The sequence below is a fragment of the Aythya marila genome (assembly GCF_965140915.1).
Source record: "Aythya marila genome assembly, chromosome: Z".
Lineage (NCBI taxonomy): Eukaryota > Metazoa > Chordata > Aves > Anseriformes > Anatidae > Aythya > Aythya marila.
The window spans coordinates 40,664,395-40,686,775 of NC_139080.1; the positions used below are offsets into that span (position 1 = coordinate 40,664,395).

Below are 22,381 nucleotides of genomic sequence, written 5' to 3' on the forward strand. Positions count from 1 at the left end.
CTTAAATTTAAGCCTGCAAATAACATTGTTGTATTTCAGGGTTTCTGAAAATGAAGGTTATGTTTAGAATTAAGCCAGAGCTTACTGTGTATTAAAAACAACTCAGCTTTAACAGTGTCTGATCTCGTGCTAACAACGTGCTCTTTGAAAAATGTGTGAAAATGTTTAGAGAGGAGGTATTTTAACAAGTGTGAGGGAAGATAAGCCACAACCATTGAACTCTTCATTTTGGAAATACTAATAGGACTTGAACTGCTATTTCAGTGTTAGTAAAAAGCCGTATTTTTCTATCAGACTATTGTTACATGTTGTTGTCAGGGTTGTACTGTCATAGACAGGCATGCGAACTTTAAGGGGAAAAGGTGTACAGCTAAAATTGACAAATAGTGAAAGTACAAAAAAATACGGTTTAAAATAAATTGCAAGTCAATTAAAACCTGGTAATAGCAGCAGTGAAGGTGATATATTGTCTACATTGAAGTCCTTAGGAGAAACTTTAAAAAAAATCAGTCTTACATTTCAAGAAGAGCATGTTTCATACCACGTATGTTCTTTTAGGTAAGTTCAGCTCAAAAGGAGAAACACATATGAAGAAGTTACAGCCCTCAGTTTTATTTGTACCAGGAAGTTTCTTTTGCTGTTCACAAGAATTTCACTCTATAAACACCCTGCCAGGTTCCTCTCCGTAAAACTGGAAGATGCCACGGAGATCAAACTTCCACACTTGCATCTCTGTGGCTACCCTGTAAGTGTACAGTAGCTGTTACAACCTCCTGGCTGTAAAAGACGAGGAGGCAACAGCAGAAGCATCAAACCACTACAGCGCATGGAGTCCAGAGCCAGGGTCATCTCCTTCTCTGTCTGGTGACAGATTCTACCTACACAGAGGCTGCATGTCCACTTGAAGGGAGGCACAAATATATTCTACCTGTATCGTCTCAACTGCCAAGCCAGTCAGCACAGAAAGAAATGCTGCTCTGATCTGATTACAGCTTGAAAATAACTGCAAAGACTGTAGTTCTCCAACATCATTTTCTTTCTTCCATAAGCAGTATATTTTTCAGACTCTAGGTACCTACTACTCCCATCTGCCTACTGAACAATTTTCCACAAGGCAGGAATAGTACTTCACTTCAGTGCCTCCACAGTCTCATCACTGGCATTGCATCTTGATGTAGTGGTCCAGTGGTCCTGGGGGTTCCCTGGCCACAGCTGTTTAAGATTTAAAGGCAGATTATGAAGTCTGTGAGACTTCATTAATGAAGATGGATTTATTTCTGCAAGGAAGTGGCATTACTATCTTCCTGCATTACAAGAGAGTCCTATCTTGACTGTTATTCAAGAGAACCAGAATCAAGATTCTGTTTTAATCCAGGGAGGAATATAGAGATACTTAAGCAACATAAATAAAAGTAGTACTTCAAACTTGGAAGTCCTGCCATCTATTTGTAATCTTATACACTTTAATAACATTGACAATGAGTAAACAGAAGACTTTTGAAAGGAAATGGGTAATTTTTTCCTTACCCTGATTTTTGACTCAGTTTTCTTTCAGTGTTGAGAAACACTGTTTCTTCTTTAATTTCTTGCTCTGTTGTTATGTTATTTTCGAGACTCCATTGAGAGTTTGCTTCTGACTGGGCATCACCACCAGCCACCTGCAACACAAAAGCATGTATTCTTGTGATGTTCATACTCTCATCCTCAGTAGACAGACCATCCAAGGGAGAGCAGTCCTCATATTCAAACGCTTTTGGAAAGGAAATTTCTACCTGAGATTCTGCTTGAGTGTCAAGAATCAATTCCTGCACGATGGCAGCTTCCAGTTCTTTGCCAGAATGTCCAGACCCTGTTTTTGGCACCTCTGACTCGGCAGAAATTTCTGCAGGTGATACATCACTAACTTCATTCTGGCCCAATATAATCCAGCCCTCATCTTGCCCACAGCTTTCCTGTGATCTCCTTTCAGCATCCACCTTTTGGGGCACAACAGAAGAGCTTTTCTCGTCTAAGTCCCATTCAGTCTCACAAACAGACTGGTCTTCCCTTTTGTTTATTATGGAGATTGGCTGAAAGGTATCCAAGGAGCCTGGTGAAATGTGTTCATGCAATTCTGTTTGTTCAGCTACATTAGCCTCTTGAAATGCAAAATCACTTTCTTTCGTTTCAAGCATATTCTTTTCTGAAGGTATATTTTCTTCCTCAGTAACAAGGATGTAATCCATACCCAGTGAAGCTGGATCTCTGTACACTTGTATCCTCACATCTTCCTTACTTTCCGTACTTTCCAGTTCAGGGCTCTCAGAGGAATTTCTCAGCTTCTTCTCCCTACAAAGCAGGGAGTCAGTGCCAGCTTCTAAAATAAAAGGCAAACAGAAACTCGTTTTAGTTTTTGAATTATTGTTTTAGTCATCATGATTTCTTTAAATCAGTATTGTGAGAGAGCTCTTCTCAGTTTGCTTTGAGAGCCTCTGTTAATGTGTACTTGAATTTTATAACATCATCATCATTATTATTGTTAAAGATTATACATTAACACCATAATCACTCCTAAGGGACAAATGATTCAGTGTCCTGTAGATCCTGTATGAACAACAGAAATAAGGTCCCTACTGCAATGTTTAAAGGGTTTAAATCTGTCTAGAAGTGTGATGCTAGAGGTGTTCTCCAGTTAACGAGCTTTGTACATCGGGGGGACACAAATTTCAAACTTCACTCAAAGCCTCAACATTCAGCAGTAATTCTCCAGACATTTCCCTCTTTCTTTGTCCTATGAACTTGCTCTGGAAAGAGTGCAGGTTTTCTTACCATCAGGTGATTCTTTATCTCCACCTGGCGGTGAGTCGAGATCAGTTGTTTCTGGTTCAGATTTTCCTTCCAGAATCTCAGAAGCTCCTAGAGTTACTTCAGGCTCTAAGAGTGAAGGTACTGAGGTGTAATTCTCCTGAAGACCCTCTGTTGGTGTGTCAGATACCTGATCTTTGATGCTGCTGTCTTTGATCATTAGGATGCCTTCAGCAGCTTCTGAAGGGGTAAGCAGTGGTAAAGGCTTTTCCAAAGAAACGCTGTCACAAAATGGCTGCTGTAACAAGAGCTCATCCTTCTTATACTCTCTGCTGCTGGAGAGTTTGGCATCAAAAGACACATAGGATGGTGGAGTGCATGTTGCTGGTGACTGATCACTGGACGCTGCCTTAAACACAGGAACATCATTCTCAATTACATCTTCATTTTCTTTCACTATGTCATCAACCAGTTGGTTATTTGAATCAGATTCATGGCCTTCATTATCACCAGGCAGAAAGGATTTGGGAAAGAATATCTGTGTATCACTTGATTCCCTGTCTACCGTTTCACTGCCTGCTAGTTCCAATATGTTAATTTCACCACATGTGCTCACTGGGGTACTAGTGACTGATGTGTTAAGGATGTTATGTTCTACCCCTGTCTCAGATCCATCCACATGTTCTTCTGGTACATCCAGCTCATCACCCATTATTGTCGTATGGTCAATATCAGAATATATTCCAGCTTTGGCCAAAGCACTCGTTTCTTGTAGGCTTTGTTCTGCCCTATCAGGTAGACTGAAATCCATGGGAACAAAATGTGTTTGGAAGGTCACTATTTGAGCTGAATCAGGTGGTGTTCCTTGATCGCTTGCAGGGGTATAACTTCCATGGAATGTGTCTTCCAGATCTAAGGATGTTGCTCCTAAAACTTCACTGGGGATTTCAACTGAGTCAACCGGCTCAGTAACAACTTTGTTTTGTAGATCACATTTCAGAATTGCAAATTCTGAAGGCTCCTGAGTATTGGAAGAGCCTAACTGATAGGATTCATCATCCTTTCCCAGATCATAGTCTTGGGGACCGTTACTTTCAGACTCTGCCTTTACCTTCTGCATTATGAACTGACACTTCGAATCAGCATCTGCATCTTCACACATATTTGACTGTGTGTGAATCAGCTGACTATCTTCAGCTTCAGGCTCCATGCTAATTTGAGGAGATGGGATAGAGGAATGCTTAGCTTCATGCTCTTGGCACACATCTGGACTGCTTGATGCCTCGGAACTATTGTCTTGATCACAATGACTTAATAGATCAGGATTTTCACTATCTGATTTCAAAGTGACAAGCTGCTCAGCATTAGTCCACAGGTCAGGTTCCACTGAAAACAACTGATTACTTTCTTGTGTGTTATCTTGTAAAATATCTGGGATAACAGCAGTTTGGGGAACCAATACACTCCATCCTGGACTGGACTTCTCTGTCATTTCAAAAGATAAGTCTTCTACAAGGAAAGCATCTGGCTGGGGGGTGTGCACTTCTAATGTTTCACAGGTGTCTGGCTGTTGTTCTTGAGGAATGAGACTTGCATTTCTCTCGTTGTCTTTTGGTAGATCAAGAACTGTGTTTTCTTGAACTGCTGTACTTGACATACCCTGTTGATAATCTGAAAAAGGATTCTGTGAAGTCAGTTGATTTCCCTCATCTGCAGGAGACATTTGCTCTTTCAAGACCCTTTCTTCTTTATCTACTATGAAAGGATCAAATTGTTTGAACTCTACAACATCTCGATTTACTTGACTATCAGAAATATTCATAGGATGTGTTAGTTTTTCATTTTCTCCTCCATCACAGTAAAGGTGGGGAGGCTGATTTCTATCATTATCTGTTCCAGTGAAATGTGTTTCTGTTAGTTCTTCATCCTGTGAAGGTGACCTGCAGGACTCTTCCTTACTGTTTGTTAATTGTTCGTTTACAGACTGACTTGAAAAAGAACACTGGTCTTCCACAGGCTTTTCTTCACAAGTTGGTGAATTCCACCATTCTGAGCTATCATGTGGAAAATCAAATGTTCCTACAGTGGATTTTGGATCAGTTCTTAAATCAGCTTCTAGTGACATACTCCACGTATCTGCAGCTTCTGAAGAATAGCCTTCCTTATCACCAACAGCAAAAGTCATTGAAGTCGTTGTGGTATCTTCATTCATTTGATACAAATGTGAGTTTTCTGTGCTACCCATTTTCTCACTGAAAATACTCACTTCATCTTTGTTCTGAAGTGTTTCCCAGTGATCTAAACATTCAGAATTCTCATTATACTTCATTATAGTCAAGTTCTCCTGTGATACATTCCTAGCTTTAATTGTTTCATTTAAGATGTCTGTCTGGATCTCCTCCCCCACTTCAGTTTTTGCATTTAAATCGTCTTTGTTTTTTTCAGGACTTCTTGCATTGGATTGTGCATAATCCTCTCCAATCTCAGATGCTTTGTTTTCAGAAGTGGAATCTTCATTCATTAATTCTGGACATGCCTCTGAATTCTCTGAATCCTCATTTATTTCAGGACTTGATAAAGAAGATACAGTATCATCATCTACATGGGCATTCCAAAAATCTAAGCTTTTAGGAACTTTGTTCTGTTCAGCACTCGTTTCAAATCCCTCTTGAAATTCATTCCCAATTTCTTTGCTTTTACAGGCATCCTCAAGATTTTTATCACTTCTAATATCCCACGTATCTCTACTTTCTTTGTGATGACTGGCAACTGGAAGGTCTCCCCACACATTCACAGATGCATCACTTAAATCAGGACTTGTTCCACTTGAGTGTGTATAATCATTTATTGAACCACTCCATACATTATCTTCTTCCAAATAACTTTTGATCTGTATATCCTTTGAAACACTGCTTGTGGTGTTTGCCATTTCATGGACTTCACTTGCCTCAGAATTTGTTGCAGAAGATTTCAAATCTTCACACTGCTGTAAATTCCAAGCGATTTTGGGAAAACTGTCATTAAGTGTTACACAAAGCTCTCTGCAAAGGTTATTAGCAGATTCTAAATTTTCAGAATTTTCGTTTCTCCTTGAAGCTATTTCATGTGAAAATAAATTTTCCACCATAGACATATCTGTGATGTCAGGAACACTGACATATTCAGCAGAAGGACTCTGCTGACAGTTAATTTCTGGAGACTCAACTATGAGAACATTTTCATGAGCACTGCTTAGTTCTGAGCTATTTTCAAAAGATATTAACTCAGAAATGTCTGTATGGCTAGGAACCACATTATGTAAGCTGTCTCTCACTTCTCCCAGTGCTTCTGGTGGTTCATTCATCAAAGGAATTGATGTGGCTAAGTCACAAACTGTCTTTCCAGAGTCACTCCAGATGCCTGATTTTCCAGGCATTTTAGAAGAATTATTTTCCAGATTATCACTACCCTTATGAGAATTTTCAGAGATACTTTCCATCTCAGGATGTATTGCATCCTCTGTAACTGTAGTCTCCTTTTCATACTTCTCACTAAGTGGCTGAGTTGTTTCACTATAACTATAGTTTTGCGGAATGGAGTCACCTAAAGATTCATAATTCCTGTTTTCCTCAGCAACATTTAAAGAAGACTCAGCATCATTCTGCAACAATTCTCTCTTCTCTTCATGACTGATTAGATCAATTTGATTGGAAAATGACTCATTCTCTGTGACTAAGTCTTCTAGATTAACACTACTCCTCATTTTTTCTAGGGAGCTGAGAACTTCAAAAGTTGACCTGTTTTCTTCTGAATCCGCATTACATGAAAATTCACTGTCATTTTGTACAGGTTCGTTACAAATGTCAGTAATAGTTTGCTTTCCATCTGTTCTCATGTATTTCTCTTCCCCTTCCTGAGAGATGACAATGACATTGTCCCAGCCTTCCTCAGAATCCTGTTCACTTTGTAAACTCCATGAGTTCAGCTGCTGCTCTGAATGCTGGCTATCCAGCTTTTTATTATCATCACCAGTATTCTCTGGTGCCTCCTTACTCAGTATTTCACTTCCGATGTCACATGTTTTCTGAGCCAAACTATCCCCAGCATCTGAAGTTGGCATAGATGTATCTATGTCTTCTACAAGAACACTGGTCACTGTTTCTACGTTTCCAGCTGAAGTCTGTCCAGTATTTAATTCATTCTGTGGTGGTGATAAGTCATTCACTGTTTGATTGTATAGTGGTGGTACTCTTCTGTTTTCAGATACAGAGAAGTTATTTCCATTGTTATAAATCTCAGTTGAAAAATACTGATTAGTTGCCTGTTCTGAATTAAGCAAAGGCTTAGCAGAGGTAGAAAGAGCAGTATTTTCAGAATTTCTTTCTTGTAACTGGGCAACATTATTTAGGGGTGTGTTCCAGATGTCTGTGTCCATAGGGCTTGAAAAAGGCATGTTTCTAGGAGATAATGGTTCATTATTTGGTTTCTCAAGTGCTTTTGGTTCAACCAAATTTGGGTTTATGAATTTATCAGTAACCGTTGCTTGGTCAAAATCTTTGTCCTCATTTTCTCCTTCATCTTCCACATATGTAGGTGATATATATGAATCAGATGTTGAGTAACTGGTGTCTGGTGGTGAAACAACTAAATCTTCACCTATGTTTGATGAACTAAGATCTGAGCGTTTATATGAGAAAGTATCATCCCACGGCACCACTATTTCTGATACTTCTTTCCTGATGTTTTTATCATATATATTCCAGGCCTCTATATTTTCAAATTGTTTTGGTCTATGTTTAGCGTCACCTAACAGAGTGTTTTTCTCTGTTTGTAATCTGGAATTATTTTGTATATTGTTGATGCCAGAATTAGTATTTTCAGATATTCCATATTCTTCTAATGAATAATATCTTTCTTTATCCCAGGCTTCTGGAGATACCTGGACAGGTGGATTTTCAGTCTCATTGTCTGCTGTGATCTCTGAAGAATCTGATAAACTGGTTTTTGATATGGCCCATTCCTCAGGAACATTCACAGATTTTTTTTCTGTATCCAGTTTTGGCATGTTCCATAAATTTTCAGGGGATCTAGCAATGTCTTCTGCATCAAATTTAATCCAGGCTTCGTAAGAGTCTCCAGCTAGCTGACTAACTTTCCCTTCCCCACTACACCATGCATCTGACATCACAGGTGTTGGCTGACTGACCCTCCATGGGTCAGTAAAACTCTCTGGTTCTTGCTCTGTCTCCTCTAAAGACATAGCTTGCAAACACAAATCTTCACTGTTTTCCTCTTTGTTCTCCTGGTTCTGGTTGTCTTTTTTAAACTGATTATCCCACAGACCTGGTCTCATGTATTCCATTTGCTTTGGCTGCTTTTGGAGGAATACAGAATCTGATGCTCTTCTGTCAACATGTTCTCGTAGCAATGGACTTGTGTTACAATCCTTCCATAAGACAGGGCTATGAAATACAGATTCCTGCTCACTTGAACTCCATGTATCTGCATTTCGGGACTCTAGGTCAAACCCATCCCACCAGCTTCCATATCTAACACGAGACTGAGAATACTTTGTGCCATCTATTTCATTAATTTTTTTAATGACATCTTGTGGGAAAAACAAAGGCTGCCCATTATCTAATGGTGAAGTTTCTACTAGACTGTTCATAGGAGTTGGTGGAATTCTTGAATCAGAAGATTTCAACATTTCTGGTGAGGAAGAATCACCTTCAACTAAGTTGATCAAACTTGAAGTTTTTTCACACATTTCTCCTGGATTCTCATCAAATTCAGCTAAGTTGTCTTCCTCATTTGCTGTAATAAGTAAGTCGGTTGAATAGTTTGCTGTATCACTTTCTAAAAGGTTTGCCTCATCAAGTTCTTTCTGCACAGTGAGTTGTCCTTCTGATGAATCACTATTAAGGAAATAGTCATCTGCTGGAGAACAGTCAACAGAACGAGAAGATGACTCAGATGGAGCTGTAACCACAGGTGCTAGATCAAAATTGAAAAGGTCAAAGTTGTCGCTGTTGTCTCTAGATTGAGGTTTTTGTTCTTCTGCTATTACTCCTTCAGGAATAGGGCTGTAGGAATCAAAGCCAGGCAGAAGACTATGATGGGAAGCACCCCCTTCTGCAACGGGGCTGTCATCACTAAGGAAAACAGAGCTCTCTTTGGAAGACCGGCTGCTTCTAATGGTAGCCAACCCACTGTCTGGACTCACAAGATCTACATTAAGGTCAACATGGGCTTGTATAGATCCATTTAGATCTTGAGGATTTTCTATAAAATTGGCAGAACTGGGCTGTGGTTCTACATCAGAACCATATAACTCCATGATACCAGAAGATCCTTGTGAAAGCGGAGCACTCCCAGCTACAGCTTCAGTAGAAGAAGTTCTACTGTTTGATACCATTTCTGGTTGTCTTCTATTTATGACTTCCTTAATGAGAAGAAAAATTTGATCACAGGTCACCAAAGAATTTTCTTGATGATAAATAAGAATTTGGTCACATCCACATTCTAGAGGATCCAACTCCAAACAAGGATTCTGACATTCTTCTAATTCGCAGCAAATCTGTTGAAAAATAGGATGTTTCAAATGCCATTGCAATCATAGGTACCAGGGCACAGTGTTGTTTACTTCACTGTGCAACAATCATACCTATCTATTCATGTTATCCTATTTCTTTGCCATTTAACTACAACAGCCTTTTTATGAACCCTAAATAGACGAAATATTAAAATTATTTTTTAATACAAAATACATGTTATGTAATTGGTCAGAATGTTTACTTGAAATGATAGTATTTGACTTTCAAGTTCACTTCTCATTAGTAAAAAAAAATAAATATTCAAATAAATGTTTAGTTATTGCCTTAAGATTTCTGAGTTTTTAAGACCAAGAATATGGTACAAGAAGTTGCCGCTGGAGTGAATTCCTCAGTTTGGGAATAAATATATGGGAAATAAAATGGACTGCATCTGACTGGATAAACTAACATTCTAGAAATAATTTGAGTTCATTACAGAGCTTAAACTATTTATCAATAAAATACATTGACATGAGTTTTGGTCACTACCATTTACAATATGTTTGACCCACTGTCAAAGATTTGATTGTGTAGGTCACAATAGAAAACCAAGACAAAACCAGTGAAAAAGATCATCCTGTTTTAACTAAGCTGAAAAATATTCTGTCTTACTGTATTTCTTGTGACTATTCAGTATTTTTATTAGGCTGGTCTGAAATAATTATAAATACTACGATCATGCATTTTGCGTCATGTAAATAATACAGACATTTCAAATAACTACTCAGTTTCCAGACAAATGTAGTTACTTCCTAGCTCCACTTAATTATCCAACACTTCACCATTAACTAGTTTAAAAAATACGTTTTCAGGAAAAACATTTTTAGATTCTTTTTCCAGGTACTTACTTGATTGCCTAGCTCTAAGTTTTCCGAGTATACTGCAATTTGCCGTTTCATTCGCTCCTCATCTGACAAAGAGTTGGCCAAAATGACAAGTACATCAACCCCATATTTATCTATGAATGCTTTCAGCTCACCAAGGAGACTCCTGTGTAACACACAGTCCTGAAATATGGTAAAAAATGCAAAGAAACGTCAGTGTATTTTCCTAGCTCATCCCATACAAATCTGTAATGAAAATATCAAGAAACGTTAGCATACCTCAGTTGCTGTAACTGGCAAGAGAATTCCACTTAGACTAGTGCAATGTAGAATTATCTAGATTTTGCAATATAAACCATACATCTCTCTTTCTGGCCAGAGGATATAATGCACAAAGTGCAAATATCCCTCTTCAGTCATCACTTCAGAGAACTGAAAATGAAAACATTCTCAGAAATTTTATTTTTGCCATTATGCTTCTGTTTGTATTTGAGAAATTTTTTGTCAACTTCAAGCTAAGCACAATGTCATATGCTATAGTTGTTCTGATGCTGCCAAGCTACACTAGTCCTGAATAAACAGCAGTTCATCATAAACACAAAACAACTGTATATGCAGATTGGCATGTTATTCCCTTGCATCTGTCTCCTACCTGATAAATTACTGTTTTGGTAAGATATATACAAATACTATTCATTAATCTGCTCAGATATGTCCACAAAATGTGTCTCCCTCCCTGTAAGTTGAACTTAAAACAATCTATTTTTCAAATGCTTTGGAAGTAGATTCTTGCCTAGATTAGTAATGAAGTTCTGCTTTGATGTTTGTATAGCACTTCACAATTCGCTTTATGTGAGATTCATGCAGATTACGGCACAAGCAGAAGTCAGCTATCAGTTTATTGGTGGACATTCAGATATGAAACCTGAATAGGGAAATACAGTGAAGAATTATGAGGAATAAAGTTTGAATGTCCAAATTGGTAACATTTTTCTGAAGGCTCAGGTACTGGGTATATTCGAAAAAGTCCCAAAACATGCTTAAGCATGGGAAAGTGACTTCAGTTATTGCAGTCCTAAACACAGTTGGAATACTTATGAACTGTTGGAATAAAAAATTTGAACTAGAACAGATTCAAAACTATCTGAAGATCTTCCTTAATATATATAAGATCCTCAGTAACTCCTTATCTCAGCTGCTCACTCACAGCCAATTCAAGCTGACGGTAGGTCACAGGGAAAGACATGGTCCAATTGTGGATCTAGTCTGTACAGTGGTTTATGACTGTATGTAAGGTAGATAAATGATCAGTCTAAAAAACATCTAGCCTTCAAGCCTCATGATGCTATAGCTTCTGTATTGCATCTACACTCATCCTAACCTTAATTTGCATTCATTTCTGACAGAATAAAGGAGATCTTGACATGGCCTTATCTAAATCCCTATTCTCAGGTAATTCATTACCTCGGGTAAAGTAATTATTTTGAAAATATTTGATCACAGACATTATATTCACAGCAACTACTATAGTTGGGCATAAGGTGGAACTACAGACAGAAGCAATGTTAACCATATTCATGAACTTTTCAGAACCCAGAATCTGTGCAGAACAAAGACCACCACCAGCATTTAAGAAATCTACGAGCACTGTCAGCATGTAAAATGTCTACTGGTCATCCATACTAAAAATATCTGTTTTAATAACAACAAATAATACATGGATATTCCCCAAATGCACCTCTGTAAATCAGTATAATAAAACTAGAAAGCAACAATTTAATGCCATGTAAGTAACTCTCTTGTTCACATGCTGAAAGAAAGGAGTTGGCTTTGTCTTACGCTGTTGAAAAATACAGACCAAGGATGCTAGAACAAGTGCTGAGGCTGACAGCCAGCAAAGAACAATTAGTCAGAAGTGGTGAAGTAGCCAGCTGTGCTACCTGTAGTGCTCCTGACTGGGGGACTCATTAAAGGTTAAAGAGATAATCTGAAAAGGCACAGGCCTGAGCTATGCATGCAGCACATACAACGTGGCCCTCCGGCTGTGCTGTGCTGCTCACTGTCGTTGGATGCTGAATAAGCTCCACCATCTAACTATAAGAGAGGACCCTGCAACAGCTCCCACTCAGTACTGGTGACTGCACCATCCATGTGACCTTGCCTTTATCTAACAGAGAAGCATGGAGTTCTCATGAGAACATCCTTTCTGTTTGACAGTAGAAACAACCAATGGAGTTATTTCCTTGAAAACAAACAAACATACAAACAAGCAAACTTTTAATACCTCAACTGACCAAAAGGGGGAAATCTATTCTGTAGTCAAGGTCTGCCCAGCATGCTGTAATGGGTCAGAGCCTGTTTGATGTTACACCCCTCACGGTTCAAAGCAACCAAAGGGACATAAGTTTATCTGTAATGTTCTCTCCCTGTAGTATTAGCTCTAGCACATAGTATTTTAAAAGATACCTTACAGAGTCTGCACGTCTTTCTTACTGGGATCAAGACAGAGCAGTGCCGCCTGGTGCAAAACACTGTCAAGTGATAAGAGACTGCTCAGAGCAGCATGGGAAAGGGTTTAGCTATGCTACTGCTGTACACCACGTCTTTAAACAAAACATTCGGATTATTTTATGATGTTAGGTATGTTTTACAGTGGCATCAAATCAGCAGTAATACTGATAAAGTCATTAAGGTATGTCAAAACACAGGCCAGGTCAAACAAGATGATGCTGATTACAGAAAATCCATTAATTTCGTGAACTTTACCTCACAAAATTTATCCCCCAGAAGACTTCCTAACAAAATAGTCACTATTCAGCAAAGGTATGAAACCCACAACTATATTTATTCTGTGGAATCAGGACGAAGGGACAAGCTTCTCACACCACTACTGCATAAACACTTATTAACATTCAAATAATACCTGAGAATGCAAGCTGCTTTTTTTTTTCCCAAACATTGTAACTTGAATAATTAACAATAAATATTTCTCATCAGTTGTTACATCTATTAATGAAGTAATGTTACTTAATGAAGTAACAACTTAAAAATGAAACACTTGGTAAACAGACATTGTTAAAAAATGGGTCAAAAAGATTTGCTGGAAAATGCAGCTGACTAAGCAATGAAAAAAGACAAGATCAGATTATACATCCTACAGCATCCTCATTCTATCTGAAGAATTTTTTTTGGTTGACTGGACTATAAATGAAAATATTATTTCAATCATTAATTTTAAAGTAAGCAAAGGTAATTTTACTAGTGCTAACAAATATTACTAATCAACTTTTGAAACTTAGTTTACTCCCACCCCCTAAAACATCTATTATATATACTCTTTTTACTTAATACCAATGACACAATTCAAACAGTACAGTCATTCAAACATTCAAATAAATGGATTTCCATAAACAACAAAATCTTATAAATTAACAAAGACTATGTATTGAAAGATATAGTAGACATATGGACTCTTCCACAAATTTGCTAACCTAAGTAAATAACCAGAATGTTGCATATATTGTAAATGCTAACAGAAGATAAAACATTTCTTTCAAAAATGAAAAAAAATGCTATTCATTTTAACAGTTAAGCTGATACATCCCAAATTAACTACAAGCATTGTAAAATGTGTTGATGAACTAGCATAGGAGGAAATGCACTGGATTGGTGCCAAACCAGGACAAAGGTCAGCCAGTTATACATTTTATATTTTGTTTCCTTACTTTATTAGCATAGCTTGGCTTAAAGGTTAACTCATATTTGCAGTGTACAGCAGGTACAGCATATATAAGTAGTATTGGTTATAATGCCCTCCAAATGTCCTGTAACAAAGAATGGACTGCTGGTTTACTTGAAATGTGCTATACCTGAAATAAATAGAATATAATAGTAAATGTATTTCACATACCCACTGGCAATATAGTTAATAGCAATATAGATGCTGTAGAAATTTAGTATCTTAGCATCTGTAATAAATTTGTGCATTTGCTTGTCTAATGCATATAAATACAGTGCTACAACATAAAAATATGGTGAATATTCTGAAACTTTTTTTTAAATCATTCAGCTAAACAGAATGAGAAAGCTTAAGAAATTCGCAGATTTTGAAGCATTTTTGAACATGACCTGCTTTCAATTATTATGCATTTTTGCTGGGAAATGCAATACAAATTATAGGTAGGTTGTACATTGGAACTTATTTCTCTGAAACTCAACTTTTTTTATAGAAACCTCTTTTTTTAATTTAATAGCGAACATGATGACAAACTTGTACAAGCCTCTAAATTAATCAAACTCTCTGAGAAATATTCAGAAATAATTTGTAATTTCTCCCTTGCTACACTTTCTGATTCATGAAGCCAACAGCCATTTACACAAGTGATCACTGTAAACGTATATTACACACACTTCGGATTCTTCTGAGCTAACTGTGTCAATATTAACCTGACCAAATTAAGAACAAACTGTCTCTTTTGTTCTTCACACTCTTCACATGGAGAGCACAATATGGCTTTTGTCAGAGGTGCTCCATCATTTTGGCTTAAGGAAACTGTCAGTATAGTTTGGGATTCGTTATTCATGGGCAGATACCCTGATGGGTCTAATGAAGCCTTTCTGCTGACAACTCATTTGCTAAAAATACCCAACCATCACAAAATATAAATGAGGAGTATCACTGTATCCCATTACAGTTTTCACAATCAAAACAATTATCACTATCCAGAAGTCAATACATACTGTTTCACACTGTATTCTCTTAATATTTCATGGTCAGTACTTCTGCATTCCGGTTTATTTCTGCGTGATCACTGATAAAACTTTATGACATACTTAAATTGCAATATAATAGGGTAAACACCAATGTTATAGCACACATGCAGAGCTAACAGTCTGTGTGCCATTTGTTGTAAATCCAGCTAATTACTAGAAGCCCCCGCCTAAAATAAAAATAAAATTTTAAAAAACAAACAAGCAAACAAAAAGAAGCAAAAAAGATTCTATTTTTTTTTTATAAAAGTTTTTGGGTAAGGTCACTAAAAGTCAGAAAATAGTATAAACAGTAGAGTGCTTGTAAGACTGCACCAGAAACACGGACAAGTGTATTCACTTTTTGACCCTTTCTTTGTATCAACACCACTGGTGCAAACACATTAGGCAGGACTCATGTTTTCTATAAGGAAACACATTTCAATGCACACATTTTTCTAGTGTGCATTTCAATATACTAAATATCAGCACTGCCATACCAGTATTTATCAGTCTTCTGAGAAGAACAGAAGTAGCGGCTCATTTTGCAGTCAGTTTCCAGCCCTTTACTCTCAGTGCCGCTGCCCAAAGTTTCCAAAGAGAAATCGGTATCAGTCCCAAACCAAGCAGCACGAGAACAAGCATCTGAGAGCTTGTGCTATGCTGTTGTACAACTGACATTCAACTTCAGGCATCTTTAGCTTAACTTGGTAATAAATCTAACCAGGAAGTATAGGACTGTGAAACACTGTGCAGAATTCGTCATGGGTGTCTGTTTGAGCTCACGCCCTTTACTGTAGGTGACAGCTGTGTTCTTGCAGTGTCTGTCATTTTCATCAAAGGCAGAACAACTCAAAAAAAAACAAAGCAAAGAAGAAAGAATTCATCTATAATAAAAGAAATAATCATGCTTTGTTCAAGGGAAGTGTTTTTAGCCTCCTTCACACTGGACTACGTTTTCTACAGCACTCTTCTATTTTTTGTTAGTACGTCTTAACAATGACCCACTCTTCAGGAAAGAAGATTGCAACTATGCTTTTCCTCACACTTTATACAAGTACAAATTCTGTGTATTCAAATTCAGGCTCACATATTTTTATCTGTGTTTTACTAGTACTTATAAAGATGTCTGTGTTAAATTAAATATATGTATACATTAAAATTTGCTCAGGCAAGCAACCCAGCTTCAGTTCCATTATTCCATATTTTCAGAGGAAAATTCACTATTCACATTTTGGATTTAGCTGCTGGGTTACCATGTCTCCACATATCACAACACATTATGACATCCGTATATCAGAGGAATGTTGTAATGTCCCATTTGGTTTAGAACATTCTCCTTCCTGCTGGAGCACCTGCCATCGGCAGGGTTCACTATCAAGAATGAGGACTGGAACCACCAGCTGAAGGAACACAAATTCTTATTCATAAGCAAAACAAATCTCCCCTGACTGCCAAGGCAGTATAACTAACTGTCTGAAATACAACAGTTCAAAAGGCTCTCTGGTGTCTGTGCACATACCCTCAAAGAATGAAACTTATCAGAAGGGACTGAGGTGTCCTGAGAAGGTACTGCTGTTACTACATGAGATAAAAAAACATCAAGTGATTTGTATAAAGAAGCACATGTAACAGTGTGAATACTGTTGCAACATGCATGGGAATGACATGACACCTCTGTTTTGAAGTGGGTCTTTAAAAGTCAGCCTCCATAATATAGTTAAAGGGACAAAGCAGAAAACTTGTAATTGTAGCAATATGACTTGCTGTAAGAAGGAAGCTACAGGTAAATGCACTCACACTATGGTAAAATGTATTCCCACCAGGTCATTTTGAAGGCTGAGGTAAGTACATACGTGCTTTTCTGAAGCAAACTGCACAGAAAGCAGTCTTGTATTTTGAAACTACAGGTGTAAGTATCAAAAGTCTAAAGGTAAAGGGATTCTGGGATCTGCTCATGCACCACACTTAAAAGCAAACATCACCTGTAAAAAATATGCACATAATATGTACAAAATGAAGAAGAAAAAACTCTATGCTAAAGTACAGAATAGTATATACAATCTAATATATTACTTGTCTTAGAAGCTTATAAGAAAATGAGAAACAATAATTCTTATGTCTTAGTTTTCAACAGGCCATGTGGTTAAAGCATAGGATATACTTTTTATTTTCCTTTGTATAATTCTGCTTTCTAATGCTAGGTTACCTCATCTGATTTTTCCACAGCTTGTAAATCAATTAAAAAATACTGAAAAGACACAACCTACCACTTCAGTTACAAGGTTCATTTAATCACATACAATATTTGATTTCACTGTTGACTGATTAGCAAGTGGCACCAAGCAAAAGGCTGTCTTGCCAGAGCTGATGATTTAAAACATAAGAAACATCACCAGCATCTACATACTGACCATGAACTGTCTATTTTAGCCAGCTAAGTCTCAGGTGTAAATTCATAAGCCATAATTCATACCTTACAAAATAACTCCCATGCAAACATGGTAACAAAAAAACACATTTCTGGCTGTCAAGAAAATTTCTGGCAAAATTAATCAACCATTCATCCATTCAGGCTCTTTGCATACCCTTTTGTCAAAGAGGGAATACTAAGAGATTTCTTTCCTCTTCCACGCACTCATTGCAATGGTTTGTAGAATCCATCAAGCCTGAGTTGATTTATTGAACTGTCTTATAGCTCAGCAGTATAACTATAGCAAATGAACTGGTAACTTCTCCAAAAACAGCAGTGATTCAACAATATCTGGTTTATTTAATTCCTTCTAACTTCAGATTAGCAATTTCTTAAAGGGGCTGACTTGCATTCTTTAAAAGTTTTATCTGCAATCTTATACCTGCACATATATCCTCATATTTTGTTTTTGCTTTTTTTTTTTTTTTTTGACATTTACCAGAGACATCTTTGATTTACAACTATCTGGAGAATCTACCTAAACCTCCACATTTTTCACACTACCTACTGTGGTTCTATCACTAGTCAATAGGTGTTTTATAACTAAACTCAATAGTTAGGGATAACACTGACATGGATATTTATGTGAGCTATTTTATTCATCATGCTATGAATACTCAAAAATAATTACCCAGTTAAAGTTCCTACCTATTTCTTTAATTATGTAGACAATTTTGCATACATATTCAACTATTTATGTATTTATCTAATTCCATCACTTGTAATGAGAAATGTTTGTGTTTTTTTTTTTTTTTTAAAGTAGTTAAGGCACAAAAAATAGAGATATGACAAGCAGTTTGAAACACAGTTTAAACACGGATTTTATTGCTGAGCATCGTCCATTGAACCCCATGGAGCACATTTATCACTCACCAGCGTTGCATTTTTCTTCATAAAGATATATGACCTTTGCCTATTAGATTTCATTAGCAGGGCACCATACAAGGCTCCTCTGCAGATGACAGGATAGAAAGCTAAACAACCTCGCCTGAAGGATTTGTGAGAACAAGCCCATCTTCAATCTTTGTCCCTGGGAGGCACTTCTAACACCTGCCAACCACAGCACTATCATCAGAAAAACATTTAGAGATTTATCTTCAGGCTGGTGATTATAAGAGATAATTTGTTTGGAGTATGGATAAAGTTGGTCTAGCATAAACAAACTAGAAGCTCAAATTATACGACGAACCTCATTAACTATTGATTTAACCACTGCAAATCCATGAACAAATGTTGTATCAAAACGTTAATTCTTCCTGAAGATATAATCAAGGGAAAAAAAATGCCAAGGCAGGATGGTTTAAAAATGCTGAGCTATTCTTATGGGTGCTTTTAATGCCTGCAGCTTAAATTTGAAATGGAGACTTACTTCATTGTAACAATGGCAATGATATTCTGTTGCCATTTTCCCATAAGCATATAATTTTGTCTTTACAAAAAGTGCTGTATCTCTTTAGTTGCTGCTCCTATAGAGGAATGAAAGAGTGATTCCACTCTTACTTTCAAAAACACTTTTTTGTGTGGAGGCAGCAAGACTAGAGTGTAAAAACAGTCTCAATAGCAAAAAGTTAGCAATACGGTAAACAAATACCATCACAGGCAGTTTGAAAAAATAAGTATGTAGTTATATCATTTATATTTTATCTACTTCATATATCACACATGTCCTCCTAATCTTTGAAAATTACTTTCACTCAGGCTAATAAATCATCAGGTCCTCACCCATGAGCATATTTAGGAATAATGTAGCATAGTTGGTCCTGAAGGCAATAACTGCTTGCTGTTCTACAATGGAAGCCAACCCTTGCTAAAGGAGAGAAAAGTGCAGCAAGACTTCCTGCTGTAATCCAGACAGAGCCAATGTCTCCACCTGACATTCTTGAGATGCCCAGCAGCATTCTAGTTCACTGTGCCTCTGTCACCTTCCTTCTTTCTTAGGTCCACTGCACTGGGGAAAAAAAAGCTCATTTGCGTATAGGAAGTAGAAGGAAACCTGCAGCTCCTTCTCCAGTGTGGCACTCTCAACAAACAAGTGGTATTTAAAGTGAAATTGTTAGTTTGTCAGGAGGAAAAAATAAATAAATAAAAAAATCTTTTGGAAGTATTTCCCTTCATTCTGAGTGTTTCTTACAAAGCAATGCAGTCATGCAGATGGAGACCATCCATGCAAATTAACCTTACATCCTTTTAAGTTGTTCAAAGATTATATTTTATATCCCACGTTACTGATTTTGTTTCATCACATTTACTTTGCTAATTCATGTAAGCATTTCACATTCTAACTATAGGAACAAATAAACCACTGTTACTTATTTGTTAAGGCTATTTCGCTTTATTTACATAGGCAGGCAAGTGACTTAGCAAGATGTTACTGATGCAGGCATATCCAGGCATCCAGGTTTGTGTAGGACCCACACCTTTTTTCCCCATTAAAAACCCTACTTTGAAAATGATCAGCTGATAAAAAATAATTATTTAAATAAATAAATAAAAAGAATAATTTGTGAAGGATTCAGACCTAGTCCTTTTAATACATTTTAATTTTTTACGGTTTTGTTTTTCATCAACCTTTTAAAATTGTTTAAGCTCTGTATATCTTTCAGGCACCTCTTTTTCTGCTTTTCTAAATGACCTTCTAAATGAAGCTTTTCTAAATGAGCTTCTTGTCTCCTCTCTTAGTCTTTTGAATTCAAATCATTATTCTCAAAAACTGTTCTTCTTCCATTCATTCTTCTAATGCCTATTTATTCCTGCACATTTTCTTTCTCCAGTCTAGAAATTCCTGACTTACTTTTTACTTCCTCTAGTACCAGTCATGAACTCATTCTCTTTCCTAATGCAATTGCATGTTCAGCAAGAACCACAGATACCACTTAAGTAATTTAATTTTAACTTTTTAAAAGATTAGAAGACTATTGCCCCAAGTTTCTCTAACTGACATTTCCTGTTAAAGCAAAATGTTTTTGATTACACCTCAGCCTTTATCCTTTGGTTCACTTAGGTGTTTACATTTAGGCAGCTGAGATCCGCTTTGAAATGCTCCTGTATAACCGGGATCTCTGAGTATTAAATAATTAAAATAGTAATTATTACCATTAGGTGTTCACTCTGTAAACCTGAAAGAACAAGCCAATTCAGAATGCAAAGAACCAGAAGTTAAAGGAAAACCTCCCACTGACTTCAAAGGATTTTGACAAAAACCAACGATGTACCTGTAATTCCCCCCATAAGCTTCCTACACATTTCTCAGGCATCCAAGTTTAACAAAATGTCCTTTAAGGGAGTCAAAGTTCATTGCTATGTAAACACTTTTTAGAAATGCATTTTGAATTATTTGGATTGTTGTTTTTGCAACAACATCTCTGGCATCTTGCTTAGCCACAAAATGCCCATGTTGCCTCATTGGGTAGCCCTCATCTAGAACAACTAGAGGCAAGCGTAGCTCATTTTCCATGCTCATTCAGTTCATGTCATTGCTGGGGAAGCTGAACATCTTGATTCAAGACACACTGATACAAGCAGGGCTCAGTCTGTTTTCAGTGGAATTGGCTTTAATCTCATTTGCACTGGCAGTTCCTAAATACAAACTAGGAATTGAACAGAGGTTATCAAATACGGTACACCAAACTTAGCCACCAAAAAAGAAAAAGCCAGTTTGCTTACAAATAATAATTGCAATTCTGTTTTCCTTCTTCTTTTTTTTTTTTTTTTTTTTTTTTTGTAAATCATTTCAGTCTTTTTTGTAAATCATTTAAGTTTTCCTAAGGATTCTTCTAATAAGCACTTACAGTTACACAAGAAAAATGCCTTTAGCAACTCATTTGTTAAACAGTCAGTTCCTTCAGAAGAGATAAAAGGAGTCATTACTAACCCAAGCAAAAACAGGATAAAGTTCTTTGCCAATGCCTGTCAGAAGACACGATTATGCTGGGCACTAGTTCGGCAGCAGCACCCTTGTCTCTGTTTTATGCTTACAGTAGCTAAGACAGAAGACTTTATCTTTAGATGATTCAAGTTTCTGACAACAAAATACAAGCTGTGTTTGAGACAGATTTTGGATGACTACTGGCACACAAAGCATAAGTCTCCAGCAAATGTGCTTTACTCAAGTTGTATGTTTCACAAAGTTATGCATTGCTCTCTCCATAGATGAGTTAAAGTGAAAACTGAGGCACAATGCAAGGCAGTGCCCTGAGTCCAACTCAGAGTTAACCACTCAGGCACAGGACCACAGCTCTGATGGCACTTGGATGTAAATCTAGTTTAATAACCACTTGCCCTCAGGGACAAAAGGAGATTAAATACATTTAATATGGATCAAATTTTACTTGATACTTACCTGGAACCCTCAATGTTTAGAAGGATGTCTAAGACTGTGTAAGAAGAAAAAAATATATATATATAATATATATATATTTATAATATAATATTATATATATATATTTGGCTAAAGAACAATAGCAGAGTAATACCCCCAATCTTGTTGGTATTGGCAAACAAAAACAGGCTGTAAATTATAAGAAGCAGTTAAATCACTACAATCTTAATTTAAGCCTAATCTGTCTGTGTCCAATACTTTGTTACCTGAATAAAGGGATAGGTAAATTGTAGAGCCAGATAGTATAGTTAATAAATATATTTAAATACAAACTCAATAAATAACACACTAAAAAATTAACAACAAAGTAAATATATAGCAAAGTAACATCACATGCTTGAATTAACCATAGGCATGCTATGCATAGCTGCAGTTCCTTAAAAACCTGTATTTACCGTCTACCTTGTGAGTGCTGTCATGCATGATCTCTGAAGCATCTAACACAGTAAGGAAAAAGGAAGTACGTATCAGCAATACTAAAGCAAAAGTTCCTCTAACAAATTTATCAGCTTATTGACCAAGTTATATATTGTTATTCATTAACTTCACTATAGTCTCTTGAAAATTTGTGGCTTTAAGACCAAGGTTTTGAAAACAATTC

At 36.8% G+C, this 22,381-nt stretch overlaps 1 protein-coding gene across 3 annotated transcripts in view; it reads right to left on the minus strand.

Moving 5' to 3' along the window:
• Nucleotides 1-22,381, minus strand: part of PRUNE2 (prune homolog 2 with BCH domain) — a 136,737-nt gene that overhangs the window by 45,582 nt on the left and 68,774 nt on the right. For 2 of the 3 annotated variants that reach the window (XM_082783677.1, XM_082783679.1), the window contains 3 exons: nucleotides 10,205-10,363; nucleotides 2,809-9,340; nucleotides 1,528-2,356 (listed from right to left, as the gene is read on the minus strand). In XM_082783677.1, coding sequence (XP_082639803.1) covers nucleotides 1,528-2,356; nucleotides 2,809-9,340; nucleotides 10,205-10,363 — 7,520 coding nt within the window. The remainder of the gene's footprint in view (nucleotides 1-1,527; nucleotides 2,357-2,808; nucleotides 9,341-10,204; nucleotides 10,364-22,381) is intronic. The other variant, XM_082783678.1, reaches the window with a different exon arrangement.